The 20,320-nt window shown below is 30.5% G+C and overlaps 3 protein-coding genes across 8 annotated transcripts in view; 2 read left to right on the top strand and 1 right to left on the bottom strand.

Annotated features, from left to right (window-relative positions):
• The window catches only part of LOC126736669 (uncharacterized), a 20,599-nt gene extending 279 nt beyond the window's left edge, over positions 1-20,320 (bottom strand). The window contains exons 1-5 of one of the 6 annotated variants that reach the window (XM_050441144.1): positions 20,143-20,320; positions 13,624-13,741; positions 3,479-5,846; positions 3,135-3,423; positions 2,322-2,644 (exon numbers count right to left, since the gene is read on the bottom strand). In XM_050441144.1, coding sequence (XP_050297101.1) covers positions 2,525-2,644; positions 3,135-3,423; positions 3,479-5,832 — 2,763 coding nt within the window. In that variant the 5' untranslated portion in view covers positions 5,833-5,846; positions 13,624-13,741; positions 20,143-20,320 and the 3' untranslated portion in view covers positions 2,322-2,524. The other 5 variants (XM_050441145.1, XM_050441147.1, XM_050441146.1 and 2 more) reach the window with 5 other exon arrangements.
• LOC126736672 (INO80 complex subunit B) lies at positions 6,653-7,999 on the top strand. The gene is made up of 2 exons (XM_050441155.1): positions 6,653-7,192; positions 7,248-7,999. Exons 1-2 carry the CDS (start codon positions 6,784-6,786, stop codon positions 7,649-7,651), a joined length of 813 nt encoding a protein of 270 aa, XP_050297112.1. The 5' UTR covers positions 6,653-6,783; the 3' UTR covers positions 7,652-7,999.
• Positions 9,579-20,320, top strand: part of LOC126736670 (phosphoenolpyruvate carboxykinase [GTP]-like) — a 30,372-nt gene continuing 19,630 nt past the window's right edge. The window contains exons 1-2 of the mRNA XM_050441150.1: positions 9,579-9,772; positions 9,938-9,988. Of these exons, the coding sequence (XP_050297107.1) occupies positions 9,963-9,988 (26 nt within the window). The 5' untranslated portion in view covers positions 9,579-9,772; positions 9,938-9,962. The remainder of the gene's footprint in view (positions 9,773-9,937; positions 9,989-20,320) is intronic.

The raw sequence follows: 20,320 nt of genomic DNA, 5'->3' as shown, positions 1-20,320 counted from the left end.
GAGAATTGTTGCTCCTAGAAAATTATGTACACAAGATATAATGGTAAGTAGAAATTCCAGTGTTCGGGATCGGGATCCCGTTTTAAAATCCCGGGATAAAAATCCAAATCCCGGGACCGATCCTAATTATATTTTAAATTAAATATTTAACAGTAATAACAGTATCCCGAGCAAATAAAAATGCAGTTAACTGAAAACAAATTATTTAAAAATTCAAAACTAAAAACATTTTCAGTACATTTGTACATTAGGTATTACATACCTAGGTACCTACTACCTAACAACCTAACTAAAAAGTCTAAAAACAAACTTGAGACAGAAACACATCCTTGAAAAAAAAATACAAAATAACTTTGAAATTAAACAGTTAGTTTTGTTTATAAAAAATAAAATATGCTATTAAAAGCACTAAGGTATCTAAAGATAAATCACTTAAACGAGATCTAAGTTTAGTCGCAAATGTGACCGCCGAAGAAAAGGCTCTTTCAGCTTCGACACTTATTGGCGGTACTGTCAGTAAATATTAATAACTATATGTCCCGGAATTTTCGGGATTAAAAATGTCCCGGGACCCCGGTCTGGAAACCCTAATGGTAAGTGTGGCACATTCTAGGTTTAAGTTCTACTCTACCGAACCATCCATAACCAGTCATAGTCTTAAAAAGATAGTATGCACATAAAAGGGAAGACTATATCTAAATAATAACATAAATTGCACGAAACGAATAATGCAGGAACAAACTACATTAAACAAGATTTTGCTTGTTTCTCTTTTAAAATTTTCTTCAATAGTAATAAAACGGCTGAGTAGAGTTAGCTGAATGGCATTGTAAAATAATTCATGTTTTGTAAGTAGATTTTAATTTGATGGCAGTATCTGAATCTTCTTGTTCTTGAAATGTCTTGTTAGCTGTTCAATTATCAATTCTTAGATGGCGAATAATTTAGTATGTGTGTCTACTTTTCATTTGTTGAAATGGATTTCGGAAATATAGACTGTTTAAAAAAGGTGCAGATTTAGTTAACGATTGGTTAATTCATCAAAGGGATTTTATTAGTTAGCTTAAAGTTGTGCGACTTCAAAGTTATAGTCCTGGGATTGGGTGGAGTTGAAAATAGTGCCTTGAATGTGCAGTTTGTATCCAAATGTTTTAACTTTTTTTGTGTCATAATCTTCTTTTCTAACCTATTTTAATACATAATAAATATAGCTATTCGAAAAATTGTTGTTTTTTCATGCCCTGGTAAAATATGGGTTAATTCCATTTAAGAAATCCCATTTGAGAAATACTCCCTGTCTGTCTGGAAAGTTTCAAGGACTTACTCCAAAAAAAGTCAAAATTTTGGCCAGTTTTGGTTTTTTTCAGCTTTTGGAGGACAAATTTTATTCTATTGAACTTAGAGAGTTGATTTAAAAACTACCAATAAGGAAACCATTAATTATAATAGTCTGGAAAGTTTCAAGTACCTACTCCAAAAAACAGTCTAAATTTTGGCCAATTTTGGTTTTTTTCACGTGAAAAACTTAGCTTTTGAGGGACAAATTCTGTTCTATTGTACTTAGAGCGTTTATTTAAAAACTACCAATAAGGAATCCATTAATTATAATAGTTTGGAAAGTTTCAAGGACCTACTCCAAAAAAAATCAAAATTTTGGCCAGTTTTGGTTTTTTTCATGTGAAAAATTCAGCTTTTGGAGGACAAATTTTATTCTATTGAACTTCGAGAGTTGATTTAAAAACTACCAATAAGGAATCCATTAATTATAATAGTCTGGAAAGTTTCAAGGACTTACTCCAAAAAAGTTAAAAGACAAATTATTATTGATATTGAAATAGTTATTGCTACAAAAAATGTTTTTGGAATGTAGAACAGTCAATCTGGAATGTTAGTAAAAGATGAAATTGTGGAAATTTTCAGTAAGTAAAGAAAAGCTGATGATTCTATGAAAATATTAATGTTGTAAATGGATACATTATCAATTCCCTAGTGCGAGTTAAAAATCTTTATCGTAATACCAAAGTAACCCTTAGTTGTAGCTTTTCTTAATTTGTGCAATAATTTGCGTCATTTTAATAAAAGTTACTTCCCTAAAATTAAATTCTGAGGTTGTGCTGATATCATCAAGATACTGGAGGAAAATATTATTAGGTAAAAGTAAATCTTTTATTATTTCCTTTGCTACATGATAAAAACAGATTTATTTACAATAACATTTACATCTTAAATACAAATAAAGGCCTCAAACTATGAAAACATCAATAAATACTCGATTATGTACAGGACTCAGTATGTTTGGAAGAGTATCATCATCTAAAATTATAAAAACATAGATGAGGGCCCACTCTGAACAATCATTAATGATTATTCTTTTTTCTGCTTTCATACAATATCAAATAATACTGGGGAACTTGCCACAGAAATGATGTAGGTACATATATAAGTGATATATAAAGTCCATATAAAATTAACTATAGTATATGTACTATTTGGTTCTCCTGCAAGGGTTTATTTAAACTAACACTCAGCAAGAACTATTAAGTTTAATTTTCTTTATGGCTACATCTGTAGATTCCCCAGTGGAAGATCTTTTTCTTTCATCTATAAGTTCTAATCTTACATAGCTCTCCATAATATCTTTTAACTAAAAAAAAAAACAAAAATTTCAATTATTTAAAGCAGGACCATATAAAAACATAATATAGAGAATTTAAATTTAAACATAATGAGCTTACATTTTTCACATGCATGGAGGCTAGATGTAACATAGCAGGTCACTGTACAATATGTAATTTTAATTTAATCATAAAACTCACAATATAAGCAAAACATAAGAATCTTTAGAAATATTAACATGGGCATCTCTACAAATTGAAAGATGGCACACATGTTCACTTATTTAACGCATGCAAGTTCCCCATTAAGTAATTTGGAAACTGTTTTGATGTATAATAATCAGATACTTTAAGTTATAAGATGGTTCAGTATACTACATAAGGATTATTTATTTGCCAAATAAAATATTGATCATAGTTAAATTTTAGTGATTTTATTACCAATTCGTTATTCAAATCTAAAAAGAGTGATATAAACTGAACCATCTAATATCAATCTATCAAGCGTCCTCTTCTTACCTTACTGACTGCTTTTGGTAAAACCATTCTCTTAAAATACTCCACAACTGAGTCAATAAACCTCATAATGCACATAGATCCGGGTTCTGTGTTTCTAAAAATGGACTGTAAGTGCTCCTCGTTTATTTCACCATATTTAGACACAACTACAAGTGAACCCTCTTGCAAAGCCTCTTCTGAGGCCATTTTAAACTCCACAATCCAGTGTACTGCCGGAGTTTCAACCAAAACGTTAAAAGACAGCACTGTTTCATCATTCCTAATATGTATCCTGAAAGTGGTGTATTTCCTGAAAATAAAATATACTTAATATTAAGATTTTAAGTTTCAGCTCTTTAGCTCACCTTTGGATATCCATTAATTCCTTATAAAACTTAATGCTTTTCTCAGTATGAATGTACAAAAAGTCCAACAAAGTGAACATATTAAAATGCTTTCCAAGGTGCGACCTCAAGCTGCTCATTTCGAGTTTTTGCATCAGACAACCGACAACTAACGTGCTCACCTCGTAAAAGTAGTCTTGCTCTCCTGTTAATAATGAAAGTTTTCTAAAATCCATCACAAATCCATCCTCGGGGTGGAGCTCTGCCGTACAAAGCAAACTACCATACAGCAGTGAAAATATGTAAATATTTTGCTCCGAACGCCTTAAATCAATTATATCCTTATCTTTGATCGAAAATTCCTTTAAAATTTGCCTATGTAAGTTACTGCTATCAGGACTTTCCACAGTGCTATCATCAAATTTTTCTGCACTACTATCTGGACTCATTTGAGTAAGATTCATTGATAATCTCATAGTTAAATCAGATATTTCTTCTGGTAATTTAAAAGCCTCTGGATCAAAGCTCTGCTCCATTTGTACTAATTCCAATTTGGAAACTAACGTTTTCAAAGAATCTGTGGCAGTTTGCACAAGAGTTTTAAATGATTCCAGGTTTATTTTGTCTGGAGGTGGTGGAGGGTTTTCAAAAGCGTCACTAAGCAATTCCTCTATCGTTGGCAAGACTACACTTCGAGACAAAGAAGATTCTTCAAGTTGTTGCTTAGAATACTGGAAAAAAGTCATACTGGATTGCGTTTGCTCTCTAGATTGGCAAAATGTTATTTGCGGAGGTGACCGCATTTTGTCCAGAGAAATGTTTGGTAAGAGAGTAAAGTCACAGTCTTGTGTTTCAATGTCCTCTACTAATAATTCTTTCATATTGCAAATTGAATCTTCTTGTTGGGTCAGTTTCTGGCCGGTTTGAATTAAATCGAACGTTTTTTCTTGGAGGCTCGATGCTAATGTTGTGTTGTATCCACAGGGACTAATTGGTTTCGTTACATTAGGAAGAGTAACTTCTAGTAGGCTATCTACGGCTATTGGTATATGCCCAAAATGTTCTACTTTAAGATTACTATCCTTGATCCCTTCCTGGAAGGATTTTAGAACCTTGTCTTCAAATGTCCAAGTTTTTTCAATTAAGGCACTTTTCCTTACATCTTGGAAAGCAACAATTTTGGACAGCTCCATAGTTTCATTGCACTGTTCAGGAATTGCAAAACTTACTTCCATATCTTCTATAATTGGTGCTTTTGGAGGGCAATTCTCATCCTGCTGAGAAATGCTTTCAGAATTAGATCGGATATCATAACTATTATTAAGAGTTCTTTTTAAAATTGGTTTCTGAGCTTTGGAAGATTTTGGCACTGGGATATTTTTCTCTCCACTTGTATCTTCATCAATAAATATTTTATTTGTGGCTTTGCTTGGTTTAATTTCAACTGATTTCTGTTGCTCAGTAATATCTTGGGTTGGATGAGAAGTGGCTGTTTTAATATTCTTTTGGGGACAATCATTAACTGATATGTTTTGTGGTGACTCACAAATCATTTCCATACTTAAAATGGGGAAATTTGAATCTATAACCTCATCACTCATTACTGATTTAGGCTTCTCAATGATGTTTGATACTTTGGGTAATATTGGTACTTTATTTGCAGCCGTGTTAACAACTATCTTTGGGGAAAAATTACAAGTCACTTCCATAGTACTATCGCCGCTTAAATTTTCTTCCACTCTAGGTATAAGTGCAGCTGGAACAGGACAAGTCAGATCCATAGCAGAACCACTTAAGCGAGTAACATTAGCCGGTTGATTTCTTTGAGTATAGTCTGCCTTAGAGAATATATGATTTGTAAAATTGCAAGTCATACTCATTTCAAAGTCTTGATAAATTGTGTTATTATGCTGCATCATTAATATTTCTTGCTGATTATCGTGACAAGTTATTTCCATTTCGCAAGGTTGTAGTACAGTTATGTTGCTCAGTTCTATAGGTTTTAAAGGCCTTTTCTTAGCCCTCTGTAGTGTACTACTAGTATTTTTAACATAAATATTTTCTCTATCTATAATACTCTCAATCACATTGGACTCCTGAACATTGCTAATTACTTCCAAAGAAGCCACATTAGAGTCTGTATGAGCAATGGATGTTTCATAAGAGTGATCCCAGATGGTGTTTTTTTCTGGATCATGAACAAACGGTTTGATGGCAGCACTAGCTGCAAAACTGACCCTTCGGGGTGCTAATGTGGCATTTTGGCCTTCATTACTAACATCCAAGTTTTCAATGGGATTCACCGAGGATCTTTTTAGGGATGATCTGAGTTTGTAGTGGAATTTAGATGGAGGGAGGTCTGGTTCTTCCTCCATGATGTATTGTAGTGCTGTAAAATAGGACTGTTTAGTTTGAATAGATTAGAATTTATATGATAATATTGCATTTATACATGATAAAAATATAAACAACATTGCACAAAAAAGAAGCAAAAAGTGTGTAGGAGGTTCAGAGTATAGGCCATGTTACAATTCCTGTAGGGCAAGCCCAGATGAAATAAAAATAATTTTTTCTGCTTTATGGCCAAAAAATTAATTTATAGCTTAGATTCCACCACAGATCCTTAAAGTTTTATACTACAAGCTCTATCAAGATGAAAAAGGTTGGCAGTATAAGTGGAAAAATTCTTCTCTCTACCTTAATCAAACAAGCACATTATTCAAGGTTTAAAAGGACATATCTATGAAGAATTAAGGCATGAGGCTTTTTTTAATCGTGTTCGTATTCATCATAATATTAAAAACTACTTGTGTGCATGAGAATTATAAACAAAAATACAATGTAAAATCAAAAATATAACATTGGATGCAAAATGACTTACCAAACAAAAAATGCAATAAACACGTTTAAGAACTAAATTGGTATTTTATTATTTCAGCAGATAAAAGAACATGGAAACCCACATACGTTTCTTCTTTCTCAATAATCTTCGAACAAACGCTACATTAAAAACTTTCAGTTTTCCAAACAACTTTTTTTAAAAATCAAAACAAATTTTCCAACGGTTGAAACGTCAATGTCAAATTTGAATTTTACTGTCAATGTCATTTCAAGAAAACATGTTGCTACCTACTAGATCTGGCAACCGCGCTTACACTTGTATTGCTTGTCAAATCATTTGTCAATGTCAAACATATGATTTTTGTTATTGTTTTCTTATTGTGGAAACCTAATTTTTTATTAATAATAGCAAAATAGCACTACATATTAAGGATTTATAAGAAACAAATTAATTTTATGTTATAAATATCTTATTAAACACTTAAATGGAGCAGGAAGAAAGCAACTCAAAAAAATCCAACAAAAAAAGCAAATCCAAGAAGCCAAAACCAACTCCTGTAGACGATAATTCTTCCTCTAACGAATTGGTGATAGTAGACGATAACCCTATCACCTTAAAGCCCGTCCTTGTAACAAAATCCACCCCAAATAAATTAAATACTAGCCTAAATGCAAATAACCATAAAAAGCGAAAAAAGAGAGACAGTGCCTCTAGTGATGAAGAAAGATGGTTAACTGCCATAGAAAGTGGTAAACTTGAAGATGTAGATGATGAGCTAAAGAAGATTAAGCCCAAAGATCCGGCATTAATGACTGCAAGGCAGAGGGCCATGTATGACAGAAGCAGCGATCCAAGTACTTCGGCACAGTCAAATTTAATGTCACTACCTACAGGTTGGTTTACAATTTAATCCTAATGTAATTAAAATATGAATAATTTAATTTTCAGGCTATAAAGAGAAAGTAATGACAGCAGAGGCCATTCAGAAAGCAGCAATAAAATCCCAAAAACGAAAACAATTAGCCGACGAAAAACGTGAAAAAGATAAGAAAAAAACCATGGAGAGACTATTGAAAAAACAAGACTCAAAAGCTTTAAAACAGCCCAAAATGAAAACGACAAAAACCAATGTGCCCCTGATAATGTATAAACAAAATAGCATGGCTACTTTTCTATTATATCCAGAGGGGGTCGATTTTCCTTTGAAACCAGTTAAAGCACCTGAGCCCTTGAAGCCGATGCTTTGCGGGATGGGGTGCGGTAAGTTTAAGAAATATGCTTGTTCAAAGACTGGGGTGCCTCTTTGTAGTTTGGAGTGTTATAAACAGAATCTGTCAGGAAGAATTATTTAGGATTAAATATTTAAATTATTGTTAGCTTTATAGTAACATCAAAATGGCAAGAAGAATTTATTTATTTTCAGACGAGGATTTGAAAGGTATTTTGTAGGTAATTTCTTAACTATACTTTAATTATTGTGTATAGTAGCAGTTTTTTGCTTTAGGTTGTAGGCCAGTCATTCATATTATGCGTTTTGTCAGATTATCTTTATTATCTCCTTTATGGGGAAAATTTTCTTTTGGCCTAAAATTGACTACCTATATAATTTAAATATTGTAATTTCTTGAGCTCTTAGTCATACTGTGCAAAACAAGTCTATAAATTTAAGATTCAGTTTGTGAACACCCTGTATTGGTTTAATAAAATGTACATAACAACTTTATATAATATGATAAAAATAGAATATTTAAAAAATATTATTGTGAATATTACATTGCAGATTTTGTTAATTAAAGCATATCATTTTCAAGACTGCTGTACCTAGTTTTTTTGCTACTGGTCCAATTTAATTGGCATTCAAAAATGTAGTTGATTTTATTATATAATTAGACTTTAAGGTTCTCGACTGCTTGATGGTTATCCAGTCGCATGGACCAGCTGCTTGAATAATGATTATCCAAATGGATCTCTAGTAGCTTTCAGAATTCCTAGATTAATCCCCATAAAAGTTTTATTTATTATGTAGGATCTGGTTTCCGATAAGAACCCTTTATTAACTTTTTAGCCTTTAATTAAATGTTTGTAGATAATTGAAATTGCTATAAACTATCATAGTACAGAGTATAAATGTAACATACCATCAAGGTCTTACCAAAAGGAATAATCCTTTAAAACGCCTATTGTAACATTTTTATTTGGTAGATGGACATTTTTGGGCCTAACTTTGGAACCAAGGGGAATATTTTCATATTTTTTTACATTAATATAGTGAATTTCCTGAGAATGGATTTAAGGGTAAAATCGTGAGTTGAAAATTTGGGTATTTAAAGAAAATATTTATTATTCTGAAGATTATTTAAAATAAATCAATAAATAAATAACGCCTTTATTCAAGTATTTCTTTGCGCATACAATGCAAAAACATGAAAATGTACACTCACATCATATACACAAGAATAGCGCAACTGGCGAAGTTTAGTCTCCTGGCCATTCTTCCACTCAACCAATTCTTCAGATATTAAGTTCCATCTTTAAATGTTAACAGAGAAAGTCCAATAGAATGCTTTTAAGAGATAACACTGAGGACAAAACAGTTTTAACCAACCATAACAATATAACAATGCAGTACATATTATTATATATGAAATACTAACTGATAAAAGGATTTCAACCAAAGAAATAGCATTTCTTTCCCAATAGATGCATATGAGAACGTTTCTAGCATCTCTAAAACTTTCTCTGTGCAATTTTGTCAACCAAGGTCCAAAATTTTGTGTAATTTCTACAACAGGATTTTTATTGATCACAGAAAGTGAAATTGCTATTTGATATGTTTATGGATACCAGATCTTAAGATAGCAAGGACAAGCAGTAGATCATCTTTAAAAGTTTTAGGGACACTTAACATTATTTCTCTACACATTTATGTAAAGTAATTGAATTGCTTACTACATTCAAAATATTATTAATATTGTGTGACGTACATACAGGCATAATCATGTTTTATCTCCGTGCCTTTAATTCAAACAAGTTGACACAAAACTAACAGATACATATATAATTTGAACAGATTTCCACCTACATATGTAAAGTATGCTCATGTACGATAATTCTATCGATTTACCAGAGAAAACGCAACTTTCCCAAAAAATCGTTACTCGATAATAACAATTTAATTAATTTGTTAAATTTCTCATCTGGAAACACACGAGAGCTTTTATTATTTTATCGTGCGCCTTAATTCGATCGTTGGGGTGTTACATCAGATCAGTCTGTTTACCACAAATTCTATTGACGTTAAGTAAACGAAGAAAGTATAAAGAAATATAAGAGTGAGCCGCATTTATTAATTGTGGACTGTTTACTTGCCGCTTCTGTTGATTAGGTTTGTGTCCCGAGTAAATTTTGAGAGATAACTTACAAGTTTGGGGTGTCGGTGACCTGAGGAAAATATAGAAAAAGTTTTGTGAAACGTAAGTAATCGTTTATTTTTTATTTATTTAAAAAAAAAATAAAAATCACATGATATCACAAAGATTTATATGTATTTATAGCTTACCTGTTATCATTAATTAAATCAGCAGTTTAGAAATTTGAAAATAATATACGTGAAAATTACTAAAATACCATTTTTGCAGGCATTTGGTGGTTAACGCTGGCAAAATGACCATTACATCGTTTTTTAGAAGGTAAGACTACTTTTATATGTTGTTTTTTTTAAATCTTATATCTACAGCAACTAGATTATAGATTTATCTCCTAGAATTAAATCTGGCAATACAGCAGCTTAACCTCTTAACAACCAGGCAGTTAATCTGCTATTCCAGAAGATCTATTGAATTTGTTTTAAGGATTGTATTTTTCTTGGCATTTCAAGTATTCATTTCTTTAAGCAAATTTACAACAAATTTTTATTTTAACATTTGTATATATAATTATTATTATACAAAAGTCTAAGGAGGTAAAATCTGGTAATCCAGAGGGTGTTTTACTGCAATAAAAGATAACAAAGCATCTATTCGTCCAGGCAATTAAAGTCGTTTTTGCATTGCTTTAGACAGGTACAGTTACAAGCAAATTTACAAACGCACGCATGTGAAATTGGTTTTGTCACTTTTTTAGTAATTTACATAAAACCACACTTTAATGAACGTAAACTCTGAATCAAAACTCACTTATTTTAAAGGTTTCTAGGCAATAGAAGTCATATCTCAATCCCTTAAGGTAGTTACAATTAAATTTACAATAATTTTTCCTAATATTCCGAGACAATTGATGCTATTTGTTACTCTTTAGGCATTTAGTTTAAGGATAATAATAAGTCTCATAAGGTTAAATCTGGCAATAAAGACGGTCATTTAAAGCAAAAAGTTTTAACAAAGAAACCAAAACTCACTTTCAAACAATTTAATTGCGTTTACAGCAGTTACTTAATAATCCTTGATTCTTGTTACCAAGCTGTTCCTTTAAACAACACCCCTCCTTAAAAACCGATATGTATTTAAATAACGTTATGTTAGATATAAATTCGTTTCATAATGTTTACTAAATTGACCTGTGTGTATGTCAACAAGGGTTTTGCAATAAATTATAATAAATCTTTGTAAATAGTTTTATTAATAAAAGAGTAAAAGTGATATTCAGGTCGGCTTAGTAAGAATAAGAATCCATCGGTTTATATATTCTGGATATCCAACTTTTGTCAAACAATGAAAGGCCTTTCAATGTTCTAAGGTCAAACATCAAAAATTCACTTTTTTTAATCAATTTACCAAAGAGTGTCATTTTTTAAGGTTCCGTGGCTTCTATTGCCTCTATATGCCTCTATTTAAAAAAAAAATGCATATTGCAGAAATCTATAAAATTCGTGGTTAGTTCGATTAAAAGACTTCACTATGTTGATTCTAATATTAAGTTTTCTTATGTGAAGAATAGAAGCTAAGAAATCTGGAAAAATAGAGAATCAGAGCATTTAAATAAAAATATTAAACCAGTTTATTGCTCTTCATTTTCCTTTGGGAGCAATAAAAACCTTAATATCTGGAACAAGTGGAGAACCTAATTGTTTAATGTTATATAGAACTTATGGATAAGGATTAATTCGTCCTAATAATCTATTAGGCCATATAGGGCAGCTACATTTTTTTTTGTTCCAGATAGTTGAACGAGTTATTTTTCACTTTTTATTAGAGTTCAGATTAGAAATAAATCAAGTTTTATTTTTCAATTTTTTTTTCACGCAGTTAAAATACTTTTTGAAAAATCGAATGTTTTAAGGACTATAGGCTTTTATCCATTTTTATTTTTTCTTTGATTTCTTTTTATTGATTTCCAAATTTATTTTTAAATTATTTGTCTTCCGAGAACTTTTTCGATGCTTTCACGTAATTGTTTCTTTGTACAGGCAGTAGAAGATCGAAGAAGTAGATAGTTTACTTTATTCTTGTTTTTTCACTCCATATCATACTTTGTTTATATCAACATCTAAGTAAAACTGGACTTTAATAATTTTAAAAATTAATTACTTTGTAAACAAATATTAAATCGACATTTTTTCCTTGGATTTTCAAAGATTGTTGCATTAATAAGCCATCATCAATATTAATTTTCCTCTTCGGAATTATTGGGGATTTTCTCAATTACCCATTCTTTTAACCAGAAAGGCTGACTGGAGACATTTAGATTAGATTGAAGGAGAATAATGATTTTTTTTTAAATTAATTTGACAATGATTCTTTTTTAAATAATGCAGTGCATGCGTTTTATCCAGTTATTTCCTATCATCCAAGTTCCTTTTTAAACCTAAATAATGTCTTTCAGGTACTCTAAGTAGGGTGATCATTTGATAGTTTTTTTTTCATCAGGCAGCTTTTTTCCACAAACTGGAAAACTCTACTTTTTCCATGCAATTTAAATCGTGTTTAATTATTTAACATTATTTCTATTCCAAGGACTTTTCCAGGCCATTACATTCCTCCAGAACCCAGAAATAGGAAATTTTTTTTCAATATTATGGCGGGGCTTGTGTGTAAAATCAACATGTTTTTTGTCAAAACGGATCTATTCTTAGGAATTTGATTACCTACCAAATTCTGAAGAGTAAGTATAGAAGGGCATGAACAGACGCTATCCATACTGACTTTTCCAAGGCTTTCGATTGGGTTAACCTTCGTATTCTATTGGGGAACTGGATTTTCATTGGCAGCTAATGTTATGGTTTTCCAGTTTATTATTTGGTCTTGTGCAGCATTAAAATTGGTGGTTTCTTGTCTGATATCACATACGTCAATTCGGGTGTTCCTCAAGGCGAACACTGTTCGCCTCGACTCTTTAATTGTATATGGCGTACTTATTGTTTTCAGAACAGTGAATCTAAAAATTGCTGATGATTTGACGTTTTGAAGATCTATTATGAGTCCATTAGAACAGAAATTCCTGCAATAAGATCACAATAGATTGTGTGTTTGGTGTACGAATAATCAGCTGAATCTTAACATAAAGTAGTGCGTATTTATTAGTTTTAACCGCAAAGTTAATAAGTTCCCATCTGCCTATTCTATCAATGGTCATTCAGCCAGCCATTCACGGAGTCACTACTATTAAGGATCTGGGTGCCCTTTAGATAGCAGGTTTGTTGATCTGAAAAGGGCTTAAGGAAACTTGAGTTTGGTCTAAGATATTGTCAGTATTTTTCTGTGAAGGCTACCAGATTTGTTTACTGTACGTTAGTAAGGCCTGTCATGGAATGGAATACTGCTTAGTTATGTCGTCACCATATTTTCAAAATCACAGCTTCCTTAGAGCGTGTTGAAGGAGGACATTAGAATAGAGAACCATGTTTACAGTGCGATGGAACAACAGTCAAACTTGCCTCCACTTAGTAGTCGTAGATACTTGGTATACTGTTGATGTTTAAACTTGTGAATGGCATGTCCAACTGTCTTCCTTCCAGGTTCCGAATTTCACCTTAATAAATATTCTTAATATTAATGTCTTTAAATTAGTTAGGAAGTTACCCTGCTAATAATTGAGATTATATATGTGTTATTATCAATAATTTAATTAGTATTATTTGTAATGCTTATGTACCACTAGTGGGATTTCTATTTTTTTGTTTTCTCGTTATTATATCCTTTATTTTTTTATATTTAATTTTTTTTAGGTAGGTATTTAGTTTAAAAGTAAACATGCCATTTTGTATTTTGTAACAGCTTATGGGGGTTTCCCGTATTTTATAGAATAAAAAAACAAAATAAAAACTCCATTAGGGTGAGTGGGTTAATATTTCCAGGGAAGGAAATTTTCCAGGTATTTAGTCACTTACCATAGTTATTACCTAATTTCCAAACTAGTTTTTAAATCTGGAATTTATTTGTCTCCAAGTACTTTTTCTGTGTTTTCAAGCAGTTATTACTTTTTCCAGGCAGTTAAAACTCCAAATTCTAAAAAAGGTAAAAAAGAATTCATGAAAGAAAGAAGAAGAAAGCATAGTGGTAACGTTTTTTATATTATGAAGTTATTTCCTACTATCCAAGTTTCGTTTAAACCTGGGTATCCTGCCTTCAGGTAATTTAAATAGGAGGATCATTTGAGAGTTTTTACCTTTGAATTATGTGAATAGAATTAAGTGAAAGTTGTCTATCTCACCACTGCTATTCAGCAAGTTAATCGCCGACTAAACGTGTCAGGTCAGCTTAGCCTTAGTCAAGTTTCGAATTCAATCAATGAAGAGGCACTTGACGTTATTAATCAAGCACAGATGATAACACAGATTTTTGCCCTTATTAACGTACTTTGTTCATCAATAACATTTTCACAATAAAAATAATTAAAAACTACATACATACTATTATATTCTTTCAGACTTTCATAAATCGCTTCGCACACCTCGAGTATAAATTGGGAGATTGGAAGTCTTGGCAGAGAATAGCTGATCTCATTATATTGTAATTTTTCATAATTTATTTGGTCATCCTCAGCCAATTTCATTTGAAGATGATTTTTTTTAAATTAATGCAGTGCATGCATATTAATGGCTTTGATACTATTCAGTTATGTTCTATTATCTAGTTTTTTAAACCTGTATTATGTATATGTTAATCACATACTTTAAATAGAGCGATCATTTAGGATATTTTTTTACAAGCATAATTAATAAGCAACAATTAATATTTCCAGGGAAAATTTGCCATTAGATTTAGGGTGTTGATTGCATAACAGCCCTTAAATCCATACTCTGTGCCAAAAGGACTTAATTTCCTCAAGAAAAATAAATACCAGATATAGATCCGGTGAACGCGTAGTCCACTTAGGGAAATCTACTTTCAGTCACCTAAAACACAGGGTTTAAAGTCCACGAGTCCAAAGTTAAAAAAACAATAAGCTATAAATCAAGTGTCTATTCTAATTTCATATCAATTGTCAATAAATACCACGAGTTCTAAATCCCACTTAAGTTCGAGCAACAAATCTTATTATTTATTAAAATACGCTCGTTTTCTTGAAAAATAACGTGTCGCAACACCTCAAAAAAAGCCCCAATAACAAAAAGCGATAAAACTTGTCGTCATCCTAAAGAGAATCCGTTATTACGATTGCTGATTTATATAAACAAATAGATTGCTTAAACAATATATTGTTGTTAAGCGTATATTATTTATATGGTGAACGTTTCGAGATTCTTGCATCAGCCTTCCAGCTGATACGATAATCGGCACACACACCTTAATTTCGAGCCAATCGGAGATTGGGTTTAAAGTCGAGCCTCTTGGACTGGTTTTTTGTTTTTTATTTTTATTTTTTTGGTATTCGCGTGGCGGTGTTGCCTGTTCAACCGTTGATAATTTTAAGCGATAATAGTGTATAATTTATATCCGATGTTTGGCATAGGTACATCTTTCATAAAGATAGTAAATAGAATTCAACTGAAAGCCACATTTCGCTATTTGAAATGGGACGCTTTATACAGAGCGTTTTTAAAGATGACTTATTTATTTGAACACCTTATAGAACTCTTTAACAAAGGTTAATATAGAAGTTGCATAATAAGAAGTTTTATTAAGTTAAGTTTGATTACCGTTTTTACAAACAATTTTCAAAAAATCCCAAGGCGTTAAATCGGGTTAGCGGGGAGGCCATGAAATGGGTCCATTGCGCCCTACTCATCTATTCGGAAACTCATTATTTAGATTTTCATAAACTTTTCATCTAAAATGCGGTGGAGTCTCATGATGTAGGAACCGCATATTCTGTCTCACATTTAGAGGAACAACTTCTAATAATTTTGTTGAAGAAAATTTTGAGAAACGGTAAGAGCAGTAAACAAAAAACGGTAAGAATTTACACGCAATTCGCCGAGAATATAAAGAAATTTGTTTATTAACATTCTTATTTGTTCAAATTTTTTATATTTTACTTATTCTTTTATTATGCAACTTTTATTTAGGTGCTTTTTTGGTATAACAACTCCTTTTGACGAGCAGTTAAAATAAATGACTCGACTTGAAAACACCCTGTATATTCAGGTATTTCTAGATTCCTTGTGAAATTCTGATACATTTGATCTGAGTGTTTTGTTGGTCTAGAGGGAAAACGATTCTACTTTTCCATGTTAAATTTTCAGGGGCTATTGAAACAATCAGTTCTTTTCCATATTTATAGCTTTTCCAGTTTTTAGAGTTCTTGGATTAATAGATCAACAATTAAAAACAAATACTGTTTTTTAATATTTATTTTCTTCCAGGCAGTTGAAATATTCTAATTATTCTTACTGTGTTTTCTTTTAATCTGTCGATTTTGTGTCGATAAACCTTACACGTACATATAAACATAAAAATGTAGTAAACTATGAGATTTTTTACAATTATAATCAATGGTGTGTCTGGTTCTTAAACAGAAGTGGAAGCAACAAATAATGTTCTTTTAATTATTTTTATAATTACTTTTAATTAACCTTTACTGTATTTTTTATAGATCATTTTAGATTAATTTTTTACAATAAAATTAAACTGCTTTTACACTTAAGTAGAAAATTGACCTTTTGTCAGTTTTAAACCTGTAAAAACCGTTGTCATTAAAAATAATAAAAATTTCAATATCCGCCAAAATTTTGCAAATAATAAAAAAGAACTAAAAAACAAAAAAAAATTTTTTTCAAATTTTCAAGGTTTTTCAATTTGCAATTTTTCCATAATAAAGTTAGTTAATGGTGAATCGCCCTAAAAAGTTTAGTAATGGAAGAAATGTACGTCAATACTTTTTTTAAAATTTTTCTATTTTTTGTATTTTTTCTTTAACGAATAGGATATTGAAGAGATCTTTTTTATTTAGTATCAAACTAAAAAAATTACATTTATTAATTTTTCTTTCCGTTTCAATATAAAGGCAACAGGCTGTTGAATTCATATGATATTATATTCAACTGTTTGTTTTTATTAATAGAAAACATAGTTACAATTAAAAAAAAACAAACAATTAAAGAATTAAATTCATCTGATTCATTTTTTTCAACTGCTTGCAAAAAATGGCTTCTAAAACATTTAAAAATAAAAAAATTAAAAAATGTGATTTTTATTTTCAAGGTTCTTTTTATTTATTTTATTTTGTGTTACCATGGGAAAAGGCAAGGCATATTCCAGCGACATTCGCCAAAGAATTTTAGATTTTTACAGTCAGGGTGTTAGGTAGCGTAATATTGCTCAAAGACTAAACGTTCCTAAGAGCACCGTGTCGGATAATTAAGAAATATCGTATATTTGGAAATATGGTACCAGGTAAAAGCAGTGGAAGACCTAAAGCCATGACTGCTCGTGTAGATAGGCGAATTTTAAATATTTCCCAGACTGAACCATTTTTGTCATCCTCCAAAATTTTACAAAAATTAAATAAAGGTGAGCCTTCCTATAGCTCTGCAAGAACGGTAAGAAGGCGATTGTGTTCTGGTGGACTTAACAGCTACAGACCTGCTAAAAAACCTTTGCTGCGGAAGAAAAATGTCAAGTTACGCCTACAATTTGCAATGGATCATCTTAACTGGACTGTACAAGATTGGAAAAAAGTGCTATTCAGTGACGAATCTAAGTTCAATCTGTTTTCCAGTGATGGAATACTTCATGTAAGACGACCGAAAAGTGAAAGACTCAAGAAAAAGTTTATCCGACCTACACATGGAGGTGGTAATGTGATAGTATGGGGATGCTTTTTTTGGTATGGTACTGGGCCAATACATAGAATTGTGGGGAAAATGGATTGATTTATGTATCGGGATATTTTGCGAAATATAATGGAGCCTTACACATTTGAGTCTATGCCAGTAAATTTTGTATTCCAGCATGATAACGATCCAAAACATTCGTCAAAATTGGTAAAAGAATGGTTGGACCAAGAAAAGATCACAGTTTTAAAGTGGCCGGCCCAAAAAACAGACTTAAACCCGATTGAAAATTTATGGGAACATCTGGATCGCAAAATTCGGGCATCTGAAACAGTCAAAAATGCTGATGAACTATTTCATAAGCTTGTTGAAGCCTGGACTCACATTGACAGACAAATAATTGAAAATTTGATTGAATCAATGTCCAGAAGAAAGCAGGCAGTAATTAATGCTAAGGGTTACCATACCAAATATTAATTATAATATTATGGTTTCAATAAGTTATGTTTTATGTAGTTTTTGAATAAAAATAATTTAGTTTCAAGTATTTTGTCAACATTTAAATTAATTAACACTAGTTTTTCGTGTACAACAACTTTATAAAAGAAAATAAAATGCTAATTAAACGGCACACAAAATATAATAAATTTTCAAAAGTTCCAACTATTATGACCAATACTGTAATTCCTTATGCGACTATTTTAACAGTTTTTATTCAATGGACTGAAAAAATCGAGAGTTTACACTTTTCTTATAATCTAAAAGATGTTTTTTAATTATGGCAAAAATTTTAATTCGACTGATTTTTCATCAAAACATTTATTTAAATAAAAAAAAGCCAAAAATATTTTTTTAGATGTAATAATTCAACAAAAGCTATTAAAAAAAATAATTTTTTATAATATTTAATAAAATATTGAAAAAATTGAAATTATACTCATTTTTTCAATTATTCAAACAAAAATTATTAAAACGAAATTTTTTATTCGACCAATTGAAATAATAATAAAAAACACCACAAATTTAAAAAAATGCTTTTGTTTTTTTTGTTTACAGAAACTTGAAGTTACGCAACTTCTTATTCATGTAATTTTTCAACATTTTTTCTTCAACAAGAGCCAAAAAAAAGTATTTTATTAATATTGCTAACGTTTCGGCTTATATTAGGCGACAAAACATAAAAACCTGTTGTACATAACCATTATAAGGCCAAACCTACAAAAATCTAGGGAACCAGAAAAAAATCGGTGAAATAAAAAAAAACTTGTTGGTTCAACTTACGTTTAAGTACCAGAAAGACCATTATTGCTTCTAATATGAGGATGGACTAATATAGGCCGAAACGTTGGCAATATTTAGACGTAAAACCTGAGTTTGTAAGAAGAATAAACATTTTTGGGTCGCATAATACAGCAAGTATTTTTTTTTAATAATTTTAATTTAATTGTTTTTCAAGCATTTACATTTATTTTATTTCTTATTCGACTGCAATTATTTTCATCAAGGAAAATTAATAAAAAAAATCAAAAGTAGATTTTTAAAATTTTTACCGTTAAAATGTTAAAACTTTTAAATTAAAATGGCATTTTTTATTCAACTGATTCTTCAACAAAATATTTAAAAATTAATATAATTTTTTTTTTAAGCAGTAGAATTCATGTGGTAACTGATTATATGACTGCTAGTTAAAAAAAAATTATTCAACGAAAATATAAAAGAGTAATTAAATGAAAAAATAGAAACGTAAAAAAATTACAAAAAAATACTTTACTTTATTTGCCATTTAAAAATTGATATGACAATTAAAGAAAAAAATATATTTTTGTTTGACTTTTTACTTTTTTTTATTATTTAAAAATAAATTTATTTTTTTCTTTACAGGAAATTTATTCAATATTTCGTTTTCAACAAGACCGTAATAATCTAGAAAATTATTAAAATTAAAAAAAACCTTTTTTATTTCGCGTTTTTTATTTAAAAAGTAATACGACTTATTTCCTGGTTAAAAAATTGCATATTCGAGATTTCCACAAAAGCCAAATATACACGAATTGAACTTTTTTTTGATTTACAAATAAATATAAATTCATTTTCTACCAGAGAGTTAAACTTCATTGGATTCTTATTACACTGATTCTTCAACAATTTTTTTTTTAATAAAAAGCATTTATTTAGCCTCAGCTTCATTCAAAGTGAAAATTTTAATATACAAAAAAAAAATAAAAAATACAGTGCAGTAAGTACACAGTATGCAAATTAAAGAGAAATATAACTTACACTACACAAAGTAAACTTATAACTGGATACCGCTTATCTAAAGAGAACCAAGCGCCAAAACGACTAAATTGAGCAAATGGCACCAAGCGACCTGTTTATCTGTTACCCGTATTTTGCTAAACACCCATATAAAAATAATACCCGAGGTATAATATGAGTAGATGAACCAAACGCCATTCAACTAAACACATTCAACTTTTCTTGTTTATCTAAACCGATCCAAGGGACTGGTTCTGTTTAGATAATCTATAGACATCGATATGCGTCGTTTGGTTCTTCCCGTATTTCTAACCTCAAAGTTATTATTCTGTTGTGTGGTTTATATATATTATTCAGTGTAAGTGCTACAGTTTTTTTTGTTGGTAGTTGATGGTTTGAGAATTTTTTTATCAAAATGTTGAAAAGAAATCTTACCAGGTGTGAAAAGTTGGTGGAATTAGCCCGCAGTAGTTTTCAAGTAAGTAATAAGTAAATTTAAAAATTTTATTAAGTAGTATTTAAATTTAACATAGTACATAGTTATTTGTAACTTTTTTATAGAAAGTTGAAGTTTTACCAGTCAATAGTATTGACATTTTGGACTACAATGACA

This window comes from Anthonomus grandis, chromosome 5 (genome assembly GCF_022605725.1).
Source record: "Anthonomus grandis grandis chromosome 5, icAntGran1.3, whole genome shotgun sequence".
NCBI classification, from domain to species: Eukaryota; Metazoa; Arthropoda; class Insecta; order Coleoptera; family Curculionidae; genus Anthonomus; species Anthonomus grandis.
Note: the sequence above shows the minus strand (reverse complement) of the source record. Positions and strands in the feature narration are given on the sequence as shown.

Bases quoted from the DNA above. Each gene is read 5' to 3' on its own strand.
- LOC126736672 (XM_050441155.1), top strand. From the start codon at position 6,784: ATGGAGCAGGAAGAAAGCAACTCAAAAAAATCCAACAAAAAAAGCAAA. The intron at 7,193-7,247 runs GTTGGTTTACAA...TTTAATTTTCAG, and splicing joins TTTAATGTCACTACCTACAG to GCTATAAAGAGAAAGTAATG.